Genomic DNA, 14,176 nt, shown 5'->3' with positions numbered 1-14,176 from the left:
TTGACAGACTGTTAAAGGGAAAAATCTTTTTCTCAGTTTACCATCAGCTAGCTTATAACTTAAAGATATCTGAGCGTACAGAACACACACACGTTCACATCAAGTTAATCTGAACAACAACTGCACTTCCTGCTTTTTCTGATGCCTCACTAGTGTTAATAGAAGAGGACAAGCTCCAAAGGTCAGCTCAGGAAAACCTAGCTTTAACTTTGTATTTGCAACATTTACTTTACTTGTCAAATGGGGGAAATGATTGAGTGATGATAAATAAGGGCCTTGTTTTGGGAAGCAAAAGCCTTTCTCCTGCAAAAATAAACCACCAAGTTTTTCAGGATGATGGAAGACACGCTTCTCAGCTGATTGAACATGCAAAAGGTCATCGATTTTTTTTTTTCTTTTCTTTTTTTTTTTTCTCCTTTAACGTCTGTAAACAGAGAGCCGCCTGCCTTTCCAGAACACATAAGCACTGAGAAAGATTTATTCAAAGTAAGGAAAGTTTATGTAACAACAGGGAAATCCCTTGATTGGATCATTAAGAACAACTCACAAAAGGGTGTTAAATTCATTATATGACAACAACATCTGGAACAAATGTTTAAAAGTGAGTTGACGTGTGTATCTGTTGCATGAGCCCATATGTGAATAGTCACTTTTTATACACAACTGTGGACATTTTTTAAATGGAAGATCAGCTTAGCGGCCATGATGGCCGTGGCCTTCAACCAGAAAAAAACAGTACAACACATGGCGTGCAGCTGTGCGAAAGTGACCATTTTTAATGTCAGTATATGTCAGTGACAGGCCAAGCCGTGTGATCTGTTCTCCCTCGGGTGAGAGGCCGTGAATCCTGCTCATGCTGCGGTTCAGTGTGGAACAGGTGAGACCGTCTCTGTGATTCAGCATGAACTCACAAAGCCGTCCAGTGTCTCATGTCCTGAAAGTATTTTACATTCCGAAATAGAAATGAAGAGAAGATTGATAGCTTTTACTGTGGTATGACAGACATATCGTATGCTCCCTAAACCAATTAATACAACACACTTATCTCCGTTTATATGGTGTGATATCTGCCCAGTGATGAACTCCACTCGACTTGTAGAAAATGAATTACAAAGTCTAACTCTGAAGCCAAAATATACAACTGTTGATGATCAGTCTTTTTCGTAACCAAATGGTATTGTGATACACCACAGCATCATAAGCTTGTTTTTCAGATCTCATTTTGAACAACTTGCTAACCTAAAATCCCAAATGTGATTCTAAATACTGGAACAGGATTAATTTTTCTTTTACAAAAAGAAAAAATCTATACCACCCAGGCTACAATTCGTCTTACAGTGGAGTGGATAAGCTTTATATTCCCTGCACCACAGTTTGTTTTTGTTTATAAGGCCCTGCTGTCCAAAGCGATGACATATTTATGGATCTTTACAACATAGACAGATTACTACAACATAGCACTCGACTGTGAAAAACTGGATTTACTTTGCAACCTACCACTGAAATAAAAGAAACACAGGTTTTGTTAGACAACGTAGCAATTCAGTATTTAGCATTTGATAAATGCTTGATATCACTTCCTCAAGCTTATAAGCAGATGCAAGGACATATTGAAGTGCATACTAATTCACAGTATTTGTCAAAAACATTTTCTCCCATGAAGAGTTGTTTTATATTTTTACAACATTGTTTTGCATGAGTTTATTTGTTTATGCATCAGCCTCCGCTCAGAATGCCTTTATATCTGCTTACAACTACAGTATTGTTATAAATGCTTGGTAAATGATTTTGAACTTTTTTTAGAAATGCTAAATAGGGTTAAAGGAGAGGTTACAAATACACTTTTTCACCTGGGGCACTTTTAAAACTATTTGTATTTTCAGTTTCTCTCTGTAATATTTGATTTATGTCACTTTGACTTGTTCTTGGATGCCTGAGATTTTAGTGAAACTCCCTGTATTAAAAAAGCTAAACAAACTATTATAAAATTCATTGCTTTAAATATACTTTTAACAAATAACCAACAGGATTATTACACACACCAGCGCTGTAAAATCCAAGACTTACTAATTAAATATTAATTTCCAAGCAGCTGAGTCCACATCTAACAAGCACAGATGCTCAGCTGTACTTTTACTTTCATAAATTCAAACTAATTTTATTGATGCTATAAAATTATTGAATAATTTATTGTCTGGTATATCTAATTGTACAAAAGAGGATGTGTGATTTTATACTGCAGAGTCACACATAAGATTAATGGTGAGAAATAATGTTCCCAGATCTTAATCCCATTTGTTCACATCAAACTGATGTGCTGTTTGTAAATGAAAAAAGATGCATTGCGTATGATCCACCCCTAGCTTCATGGCTGACTGGTTGCAGTGCTGAAATGTGGGTTAGGGGCTTTATTACAATCTATCAGTGAGCTATGGCTCATGTACATGAAGGATGGGTGGATTTGATGAATATGACATCTGACCGTTAATGATGGTGATTTTATTGCTGGAGAACAGCCTAATTTACTGAGGATGGATAATGGCATTGTTGGCTTGATTTAGTTGATTTGTTTTAAGGGGCTGATTAAATAGTTAGGGCTCGCTTTATTTCATGCTGTGTGCTTCATGTCTTCATTACAGCGATCACAAAAGCTGTGGAAACATCTCACATCTGGTGTCATCGTAAATCTTTGTTTAGCCAGCTCTCCACTGATGTGAGTGGCTCATTTGTCTTCGTTAATGAAACCATAATCCCTGACCCCGTGATCGAGAAGTTTTGATGAGATGTTGCATTTAAACACAGACACACACACACACAGTACTGTAGTTGCATAGCATGAAAGCCAGTAAGTGGTTTTAGCTTTATGCCAATTATGCAAAAACACACGTTTAACAAAGCCTGAGTCATACAGGAGATATATATATATATATATATATATATATATATATATATATATATATATATATATATATATATATATATATATATATATATATATATATATATATATATATATATATATATATATATATATATATATATATATATATATATATATATATATATATATCATCATATAATTTTTTTTTTTTTTTTTTTTTAATTAAATATAAGTTTTGCAATTATGAGTTGTCTGACCATAGACCCTTTGCAACACCCACTGTTATTCCTAATATCATCACGAAATCATAAAAGGACAAAACCCGTTATAAAATGAAATGAGCTTTTTCCATCACTGTCAACAGTACAGTCTTACATAAAGCCTACACTTTGCGTGCAACTTGTTCAGCACATCCTCATAAACACAATTTGAAACAAATAAATAAATCAATAATTTACAAGTACAACGTTATAGTACTTTAGCCAAAGGTGATATATTTATTAAAACAAGGAATTCTCTAAATAAAAATGTAAGATTTTGAATCTAGTCGAACCTAATATACTATGTGTGAACTGACAATTTATCAAGTAATTTAGTAATTATGCATTTTATGTGTTTATTTAAATATTTCTAAAATAATTAAATAAAAAAATAGACCACTCTGAGCAATTTTAGAGTTGTGTGAAAAACGGCTTCATGAAACGTTTCGTCCCCCACACAATAAATCAATGACTGTTCTGAAGAAGCTGCTTTGATTGATTTTTTTTCCCCCACGTCCGTCAATCTGTCAAATCACTCAGCTCAGGCGAGCCGGCTCGTTAAGCCGTCTGAGGTAGACAGATAAAATAAAAAATAAAAACCTCTTGCAAGGTTAACAGCTGAATCAGTGTATAAAATCCATCTTGTTGCTTAAGGGTTAAAGGGTTCTGCAGAGAGAGTTTTTGATGCACAAATGTCATCTCCTGTGTAAAATAATGCACATTGAGGCTTATCAAAGTATATTATAATTATTTTTTATTTTAGTCACGCTTGAAGCTATCGCAAATAAATACACCGACCCCACATGGATCCAGTCCCTGCATAAAGTACAATATAAAACTCATTGGGCCTAAATTTCCTTTATAAACGTATAATCTTTGTGTCTACTGGTATCCTAAGGCCGAAGCTGTTGTCAGTCTTTGTCCATACAATGCATACGGGGAGTAATATGGCCCTGTGGCAGCGGGCACCGGGACCGGGGCCCCTGGAGTGGGCAGGGGGCTCTTTGAATAAGGGTGATAGCGGCTGCTCAGTCCGAAGCCGTGATGGGGCGCTCTGAGGGCCAGTGTGCTGGGGCTGCCCGGGCTGCCACTGGGAGGCATGTGCATGTGACAGGCCATGGCAGCGGCGGCAGCGGCGTTGGCAAGAGATGACCCCGGGTACCCAGATAGTAACTTCTCCGTACCGGCAAAGGCCGTGTGAGTCCGCAAGTGGCTGAGGAGCTCCTCAGAGGAGGAGAAGCGTTTGTCGCATGGTCCGTTAGCAGACACCCAGTTACACACATGCGGGAGAGGGTCATTGGGCAGCATAAACCCATAAGGATACAAGGGATGTCCGCTGAAAGACGGGGCCGAGGAGTGCACGCCGTGTAAAGGGTGTGTGGGGTACATTAGCGGATATCCAGATTTGAGCGCTGTGGCGGCGGCCGCAGCAGCCGCGGAGTCATGTGCGCAGTTGGCGCTGGATGCACCGGACAAATGGCTTGTGCAGTGGTAGCTCAGGCAGTAGGGGTCTCGACAAAGTCCAGCAGACATTAGAGACGGCGGGGATGCTCCTGCTAAGGGACTCGTTCCTTTACTGCATCCCAGTGAGTTGGCAGCAGCGAACTGTGCGCTTAAAAGCTGGCTGCTGGATTTGGTGGGGTCAAGGGACATTCCAGGAGGGAGGAACGGCTGCGGGTAGCCTGCATAGGCACCCGCTAAACTCCCAGGATAGGAAATGCCAGCAGGCGGTAAGGGGAAAACTGAATGACCGGGCTTATATGGAGAAACGGGGGCTACCAGTCCTGAGCCGAGGATGGAGGACGACGATGAGGTTACAGATGCTGAATCTGACGTAACAGTCTTTGATCCAGACGTGTTGTCCTGTTGCGCATCAGAGGTAATTCCACTTATCCTATGGCTGCTATTACCATCCGTCGTACTGCTTTTATTGCTATCGGACTCCTTCTTTTCCTCCTTGTCCCCCGCTTTGCCTTCGGACGGCAGTGGAGAGACTGAGGTGCAGGAGCTGGGGCTGCCTGTCCTGGGAGTGAACGGCTGGCAGGTGGCGCTAGGCACCCGGAAGCTGTTTTTATCTCCACTGAGGCTGCTGCTCGAGTCCTTCTTCTCCGAAGACTTGGAGTACGGTTTGAAGCTAGATTTGTCATCGGCTCCTATGTCGCTCATTTTTAGAGGACCGGATTTGGTCTCCTTATCGCTAGATCCATTTGAGGTCACAGAGGACAATTTCGAGGAGGACGGCGGGTCCGGTTTGCCGATCTGAGAGCACGTTTGAGCCAAAAGAGCCAGTGGACTTTTCTTGGCATCCAGCTGTGAGATGAGAGAAAATACAATTAAAGAATGTCAAAAGAACAGTTATCCGTGTACTATTTTATTGTGGACACGCATAAAGCCTATTTTACGCATTGCGCATAAACTTATCTCGAGGTGAAACTCTCGACAACTCCGCAAATAGGCAAGAAAAGTGTGAGCGTACACAGTGGATTTTAATGAAAAGAAAGACATTGTTCCTCAAGACTGAAATGACATCAGAAACACGGTCATTAATTTCATGCAGAGGGTAATTAACAGCTATTTACAACACGTCATGTTCCTATTTTATTGAACATTCATAGAGTGTTCAGGTCGATACTTTATTATACGGAATGGTTCCTTTATCTACATGAAATCTTACAGACCACAATTTGTCTACAGAATCCAGCCAATGGTGGCTATTTGAAGCTTGAATTTATTGTGATTTCACTTAAAAGCGATCTGATGTCTGTGCGCAAACACGTTCACAAGATTCACTGTAACGCTTACCTCGATGGGACTGACGGGGGTGGACGGCAAAGGCTGAAGGTACTCCGGGTGTAAAATGTGTCCTGCCCGGGCTGTAAGCATTTTCAAAACCTTTATGGGAAGACGACTAGCTTGGCGAGAAGGGTCTGCGGGAGAAACGCAACTGTAGACTGATAGCTGGCTAATCTTCAATGCGCCCCTCTCCCCCGAGGAACCGCTCTCCCACGCTGAATTCGTGCTATTTCTCAGGACACAGACCGTGGGCGATGTGATCATGACCCAATTCTCGTGGAAATTGGTGAGCAATACATGTGGAGGGTAAAGACAGCCAGCACTCAAAGCGTCAGATGGTAAAAGCCTTTGACGGAGGTAAACGAAACAGTATTAAATCCTTTAAAAGAGACGCGGAGCGTGTGTGCAATCCGTGCGCTTCACAACCGCGTTGCTTCGTCCCCGGCGTCGCTCTGACAGTGTGGCTGTGGGTCCGAGAGCAGACTCTGTTTACTTGGGTCCTAGGCAGGAGGGATCACTCCGCCTCCTCTCGAGCTGCACCTGAATAGTCCGCAGATCGTAGCGCTTGCCGGCTCCCAAACAAAACAAAAAAAGACACCCAGGGGTGATCGGGGGTCGAGACAATGTGATGTTTCCTCCTCTATTTCATATTTCACTTACAGCCCTTTTGATTTTGAGTTTTTATATGCGTCTTTGCGTAATTGGTGCTTTGACGCATGCGCCGCCCCTGCGCCTTGTGTAGTTTTTGGGGAAAGAAGATCGGTGTAACCAAAGGATAAAGATAACCAAAACCGCTTAATGAATATAGATTACAAGATGGATTTTAATTAACTAGTATATTTTAGACAGTATTCGAAATACGTTTTACATACTATGAAAATTGTGTACACCTTCTTCCAACCTGAAGTGTATTTCAGCTAATTTTCATTTGGATAACGACTGCAAGAAAGAAACCGAAGTTTAAGCCCAGAATGTCCTTCCCCTGCAAGGCAGTCCTGCACTTTAGTGTCGTATTACCGAAAAACGTTCAACTCAAAAAGAAGAGCCAATTGAGGGCTTTTCTGCCCAGATATTCAGCGTGCACCGATATCCATCGTCATGTTTCACATTTTTGCAACTTTCCCCTCTCAATCATGCAGCCTGTCATCTGTCAGTTCCCTGTCCTGCACGCCAGTTATCTGTCAGCCGCCTGCACAGTTTTTTTCCTTCTCTCTTCTCAGTCAGATTCAGGTCAACTACTGTAAAGTGAATCCATGAGAGGAGGGGAGGCGGGGGGGAGGCGTTGTGTCTCTCTCACTCCGCCGTCATCATCTAGGCCTGTTCAACTCTGCCTGCTCTGGAAAATCTCAAAACTGCGATTAGTTTAATTGGAGATATTTTTACTGAGCCCTAATTTAATATCATGTCATTTTTAAGTGTTCTTTCTTGTTTTGGAATTTAAAAGTATTCCTCCACTTTCTTGCCGCATTCAAGACAAAAATCCCCCTTTATTCCAAGAGCCCTTAAAACCCTATTTTGGCTGCCATTAATCATTAAAGCTTCCACATTTTCCCATCGAAATAGACCCACTTATCTTATTACTCAATAGCCTATAAATGTCTTGCTGATCAGGCAAAAGTTAAACATATGCAAGTGTTTTTTGATTGATAACAGAGGTGCTGTTTTCGGCAACGGCTGTCAGACTCTGACACAGCGCTTTGAGTTATTAGGGCAGAGAAGGGCGACCATAAATTTCGAGCGTCAGGCAAAAACTCCTTTATTGTGGACGTGATGGATGGCTCTCTGTGGCAGACACCAAATTCTCGGCTTTATCCTTAAATGGCTGCACATTTTTCCGCTGCTGTAATTCATTACTTTTAAACATAAAGCCTGAAATCTCCCGCTAGTATTTCACAAAGAGACACCTTTATGAATAACCCAGAGTCCGTGCAAATACACTCGTTTACAAGCTGGCCCGGGTAACTCATGCCGGTGATTAACCAGAAAACAACTCTTTATTTGGGGTTTACGTTTAATGATTAATGATGAATAATTTGATTAAAAGTCTAATGCACGTTTTTCTTTTGCTCACATAACTCCAATTAGGGAAGTATGTCAGGACCTAAAAGGTTACTAATAAACAAAAGGGTCAAACTGTATTGAGGTTCATTCAAGTTAACACGGGTTACTAAAATTAGGCCAATTTTTTGCACTTTATCAATATCCAAAATGTCAGTTTTATCCCTTAGAAGGTGACCCCCCCCCCTTTTTTTTTTTTTAAAGAAGCGAAAACCCATTTAATAAATGCATTATTTTTTGTTTAATCTTATTTCTGTACAGAGTCAGACTGTAAGCCATTGAGTGTCCTTAATCTTTATCCTTGTATTTGGCCAAAGAAAATATTCTATGATAAACAGAACACTTGGCAAACAGAGAACACCGTACAGGTTTGCAAAAATTCATTTTCAGAATACTTTTTAGTTCAGGTTAGTATAGGACAAAGTTTTATTTTGCTCCTTTAAAGTGTGTTCTTATTTATGCAGGGTTAGTCTTAATGAGCTAAATTGGTGGGTTAGATTATCCCTTACCTGCCTACTGCAGTATGACTGTTTAAGGTTTATTCATGATTTAATGTACAGTAGTGATTGTTTGTGCAGAGACGACACATAAGGTGTTGGAAACAACTTCACAATTTATCATTGGGGTTAATTAAATAGTGGACATAATTAAATGTGAATTAAAGTCGCAATGAAAGGAAGTCTGTCTCTAAGCTCATTTATCTGATGGTTAATTTAAACCACAGGAATGACTAAACAACTGATCATTTTCATCATCGTTCATTTTCATCTAATTTCGAACTCTTGTCTCTATTTTCTTAATGCAAGGACAAGTGACCTCACAATGCATTGTAGTAGTGTTTTTAAGTAAAATCAGTCTCCTTTCTTAGACACTTAGCAGTGGAAACTTAACATTATGCTAATTAGTCACTGCTAAAGTCTTATTATTCTGCCTTTTTAGACCTGCACTTGTACATTGAAAACATCATAAAAGACCTGAACTGAAAACTGTTAGAAAAAAGGGGGAAAAAGTCAGTCGCAAAAGCTTTTGCCATATAGCTTTTAAAATAAAAAAACGGATATGGTTCATAAATGTGGCATTATAACGTCGAACAAATGGAATAAGAAATTCCCTCGACATGACATGAAAATTCACCTTGTGGCAGCTGGTGCAGGGCACGGCACCTCAGCAGCCAGACAGGCCGACTGGATCTGACAGGTAGAAAGGGGAGATGATGGTTAGAAGGTGCTATTGTTTCATACCTCTTTCTTGACCTGTCAGGTCCTGGCACAGAGGCCTGGATCGAGGACCTCCTTGTCACATGAAAACAGTCTTAAAAGGCCGTTATCCCGACTCTGGTGATTGCTCCTGTTTAATTGATTTGCTTTGCACTGAGGCCTGTCACATTAATAATGGTTAAGTACAGGCCCAGTGTGTCACCCAGAGTGGTGCATCTATCGGGAAATTAACAGCCTTAACTAACTGCTGTCTGTGAAGCAAGTACTGTGGGATCATATGAGATGCAGCAGTTTCGTACTCAGGATAAAAATGTTGAGTTTATCATTTAACTGCTTTCTATTGATGTGCAGCAGCTGTACATTTCCTTTTCTTCTTTTTTCCCTGTGTGTGTGTGTGTGTATGTATATTAATGTGTATATATGTAGATAGGTGTGTGTGTGTGTGTGTGTATATATATGTATGTATATGTATATGTATATATATATATGTATGTATATATATATATATATATATATATATATATATATATATATATATATATATATATATATATATATATATATATATATATATATATATATATATATATATATATATATATATATATATATAAAAAAACTTGCCGCAGTTTGACCTCTTTATTTAAGTAGCATTATATATGCCTATATTATATACCCATCTCATTATGAACCACCATCCAGAGTGAAACAGAGAGCTACGCTGACAAGTAAATGGTGTTGAGTGAATAAGACTCAGATTAAGCTCTCCACCACTTCACAGGAGCCTTTGACAAGTTGCAGTAGACATTAAGTCTCCGATATTTCCATGACTGACTGACAGTTTGAAATTGCTCCCATCACCTTGATAGCATGGTAATGCACCTTGCATGTGGACTGTCTTTAAAGTGCAGGAAATTAGACTCCAAGTTGAGAGTCGCCTTTCAACCAAATATGACAAGAAAATAGACTGCTTTTCTTCTGGGCCCAGAGAGGGAAAAAGCCCCACAGAAACTGGCACAGAATAAGAGGTTATAGGAGAATATGTCAGGAAGTATTACAGATATTATGTTTTTAAGACAGGACATTTCAGATACTTAGAAGTCATACCCCTTCCCCTTGACTACACCCAAGATACCACCCCCCATCCGTGTCAGCTACTGTAGCTTTGACTTCATTTGCAAGAGCTCAACTCAGAGCTGACATGAAAAGTTTTCACTGTCTTGCCGGAAGTCAGACGACGGGAGCACAGCATGACAGTGAGATTTAGAAAAGTTGAGGTGCAGCCAAGATCATTGCGGTGAAGGGTCTTTTTCACTTTGTCTTCTCAATTAGTTAAAGCTGGTCAGGAGTACGAAGTAAAGCCTATGGAGATTATATGCTGTCGTCCACTTGCCATCAGGTAGGTGAAGATCCTTGCAGCTTGTAGTCATGCTGTAGAGAAGAGTTAACTTCACCTACAGTCCCTGATAGCAATGGAACCAGTGTCTGAATTCAACCTGACAGCTGCCATATTATTGGTTTAGAACTCTGTGGAAACTTCCAGAAGCTCCTGTACAACACACTGAATTGCACTTGTCTAGTTGCTTCAGGAAAACGAGTGCATTAATTTCCATTTCTGCTAGCATAAAAGTATGGTACATGTTTTTATTTAGTCTGTTCTCATTAGGGTGGCACAATGTTATTTTATTTTCATTATTGATAAATCACCATCATTTTTGAGTGCTTAGAACTGTTGCCTCCCAGCTAGAAGGTTGTGGGTTTGCATCCCTTCTCAACCGTGGCCTGTCATTGTGGAGTTTGCATGTCCTCCCCATGCCACCACAGTCTAAAGACATGTATGTAAGGTTAATTGATGACTCTTAATTGGTGTGAATGGTTGTCTGTCTGTGTAGGTCTCCGTGTGTTGGCCCTGAGAAAGACTGGCAACTTATCCAGGGTACGCCATCACTCGCAGATAATTGATGGATGGATTCCCTGACCCCAGTGTGATGTCCAAATCCAAAGATATTCAGTTTGCCACCATTAAAAAAAACAAAAACATAAAATGTAGAAAATTCACACATAAGACACAGGTGACCCCTCCAGGGTGAACCCCATATTTCACCCAGTATCAGCTGGAATTGGCTGCAGTTCCCTACAGCTCTTTTAATGGACAAAAGGCATAATTAATAGACGGAGGGATGTTTTTCTTGATCAATTAAAATTAACAGTGGTTTTAACTTTTATACTTAAATGAGTTAGGGTTCCCCACAAACAGTGCAAACAAACTGTAAAATCACATTCTCCACATCTGTACACTGAACATTTACTTGTCTAGATTTAATTTATGGAGACTAAGCCGGGGTGAAAATGTACAGGTAGCATGTTATGACACTGGAAGCACTGTGCAGGTCAGGATGAATGTCCGTGATGGGCAGATTATTCTAGACTAAAGTAGGCCTAAAGAATGATCTTGTCACATTTCACAGGCAGGATTAGGGATATTCAGGAGGAGCGCTTCAGTCAGGAATTAGCGTCGTGTGATCGGGTGGAGACAAGCATGCAAGGTATTCGCAGAGACAGGCTTGGACACTTACTGCTCCATTTGTCTACTTAGTGATCAAATACCAAGGTTGATGGTTATTTTTGTCATTCGTGCTTTATGGGATATGAATTAATCTTCATGTTGTGAAATTGTCTGAACTTCAGACATCAGAAAACCTTGTGGATATCCAGAACCAGGTTCATTTTTCTCCTTTCATACATATATTACATGCAATTATACATGTAAATTTACAATGTAACATATCAGACACAGCACATGCCATCTTGATGTGTAGCCCATAGCGGCATCTTACTATATTTGTGGCTTTGCATTTTAAATAGAAGTGAGTGTGAGTGTCTTCAGGCTATCAGAATGAGCTATTACTGCAATGATTGAAGAGTGAGGGAGTGAGCGAGCTAAAAGACAAAGTAGAAGAGGCCTGACAAATGAAATCAAACTTCATAAGACCTGCCAGTGGTGTCAGTTGTTATCCATATCTCAAGCGCATTATGGTACTGCAACGCAGCATACTGCCTTCTCATCTGTCGGCTCAAATTCATCACATTCTTGACTGTTTCTTTTAAGTCACAAGTGTCAGTGTGAAGAGGAGTCTTAATTGACAACTGAGTGGCACAGACGTGGACCACTGCCTTTATTTGATGCCAAGAAGGGTTGTGTTGTTTTGATGAGCTATTATTGGCAGAAGCCAGTAGCAAATAGCAGTCATCCTGGAAATGGGAAGTGACATCAGACAGAGAGGAGATTGTCATTGTCTCCAGGCAAGTTCAGTCTTGCTGTAAGTTCGGAGCAGCCTGTTGAAATGCCACTCAGAAGAGTCAAAAGATGACTGATTTAGTAAATATCGGCCTACAATTATTTAGACATTTGGCATCTGTATTTGCGCATCTAACACAAGTTGGTCTTTTTGCTAAATCAGATGTATTATGTTAGACACAGAAAGCCGTCATGAGTGCAGCCTTTTAAATGTTTTTTCTGTGGAAAACTTATGATAACTTTTACCACATGCTATGATAGTTCTGTCCATACACGTGATTTTGCAACAGAGATTACATTGTGGCCAATTGTGGGTCCTAATTAGCTCTAACTGTGCTTACATGCTAGGATGAGGTTTCTAGAAAATGGTATCTTAGTTGAAATATCCATTGTATAGTTTAGCAATGCAAGCAACAGTGAGAAATGGCAATGCATGTCTGCATGGCCGTACAAAACTATAGCTGTGGCTCAAGTTAAACAATAAATTTGTGTTGTATCTAAGAATAATTGACAGTTTCTAGTACTGTATGACTATAATAGGATTTGAGGACCTAACCAAACTCCCCATAACAACTATTGTAAACTGTTGTTCTTGATATTATAACCAGCACTCTGAGCACATCTGGCATTTATAACCGGATCGCAGTAAATCAGTGAGGCATCTGTAACATGTAGTTCAGCAGAAGCACTTCATAATCACAACGTTCCCCTGTAATATTTACTCAGTTGGACTATAGTGTAAATAAATAGCTCTCAGCACAGTGCATCTTACTGTACATTGATCACAAGCACAAAACCCCAGGCAACAATGCACAAAAGAAAAATTACTTCTTTATTTTCAGTCATCTGAGGCTTTGTGCCCTTAATAGACAGAATCAGAATGTCTGCTATGGAGTTTCAAGCTTTATGAGACCATTACCGCTTTTTATTGTGTATCCCTACTACTAATGGTTTTCAATAGTTCCTCAGATTTATGACCTGTCAACTTTGTGGCTGTCCAATAGAATGGTAGGTTGACATCAAGCCAGTGGTTGAAGTGCCCACTTTTAAAACTAAGGAAGTCATGTCTCACATAAATACACCAAGCTCTTAAAATCTCTGTTCCAAAACACATTCATTGCGGCTTGTTTTTTGCTTTTTTGCTTTCCTTCTACTACAATGGTGTTTTTATTAGGTCATTTGCTGGAGACAAATATTGCCCTGTTGTCCACATAAATGACACACGTCTACAGCAGGTAGAAGGAAAAACAAGTCTGTCAAATCCATTAACACACAGGCTGTATTAAACATTTTATAGTGCATAGACTGGTCCTAGTAATTAGACACATTATTGAATATTAGTCTGTAATTCAGATTTTATTTTAAGTGTTGATTTAGTAATGTGTTTAGAGGTTGGGTGCTATTCATTTATTGAAGTGGGGCTGACACTAGTCATACTAGGCAAACAAAGGATAATTTGGTTTTATTATAATTTGTGTCTTTTTATAGGTCATTGTACAACCCCAATTCCAAAAAGGTTGGGAGGACGTGTAAAACGTAAAAAAGAAAAGATTTGCAAATCTCATCAAACCATATTTTATTCACAATAGAACATAAACAACATATCGGATGTTGAAACTGAGACATTTTATGAAAAATATTGGCTCATTTTGAATTTGATGGCAGCAAC

General features: G+C 39.7%; 1 protein-coding gene and 1 long non-coding RNA gene across 2 annotated transcripts in view; one reads left to right on the top strand and one right to left on the bottom strand.

Moving 5' to 3' along the window:
* LOC137105820 (uncharacterized) overlaps positions 1-14,176 on the top strand; it is a 122,367-nt gene that overhangs the window by 26,343 nt on the left and 81,848 nt on the right. The gene's annotated exons all lie outside the window — the stretch shown is intronic.
* Positions 3,870-6,566, bottom strand: LOC137106019 (zinc finger protein 503-like). The gene is made up of 2 exons (XM_067488993.1): positions 5,944-6,566; positions 3,870-5,451 (listed from the first exon to the last, which is right to left on the bottom strand). Exons 1-2 carry the CDS (start codon positions 6,196-6,198, stop codon positions 4,024-4,026), a joined length of 1,683 nt encoding a protein of 560 aa, XP_067345094.1. The 5' UTR covers positions 6,199-6,566; the 3' UTR covers positions 3,870-4,023.

This window comes from Channa argus, chromosome 20, assembly GCF_033026475.1.
Source record: "Channa argus isolate prfri chromosome 20, Channa argus male v1.0, whole genome shotgun sequence".
Taxonomy (NCBI): Eukaryota; Metazoa; Chordata; class Actinopteri; order Anabantiformes; family Channidae; genus Channa; species Channa argus.
Note: the sequence above shows the minus strand (reverse complement) of the source record. Positions and strands in the feature narration are given on the sequence as shown.

What these genes read in the sequence shown, in the direction of transcription:
- LOC137106019 (XM_067488993.1), bottom strand. Translation starts at nt 6,198, where the DNA reads ATGATCACATCGCCCACGGTCTGTGTCCTGAGAAATAGCACGAATTCA. An exon ending in CCCCCGTCAGTCCCATCGAG is followed by an intron (nt 5,452 to 5,943) that starts GTAAGCGTTACA and finishes CTCATCTCACAG; the next exon opens with CTGGATGCCAAGAAAAGTCC.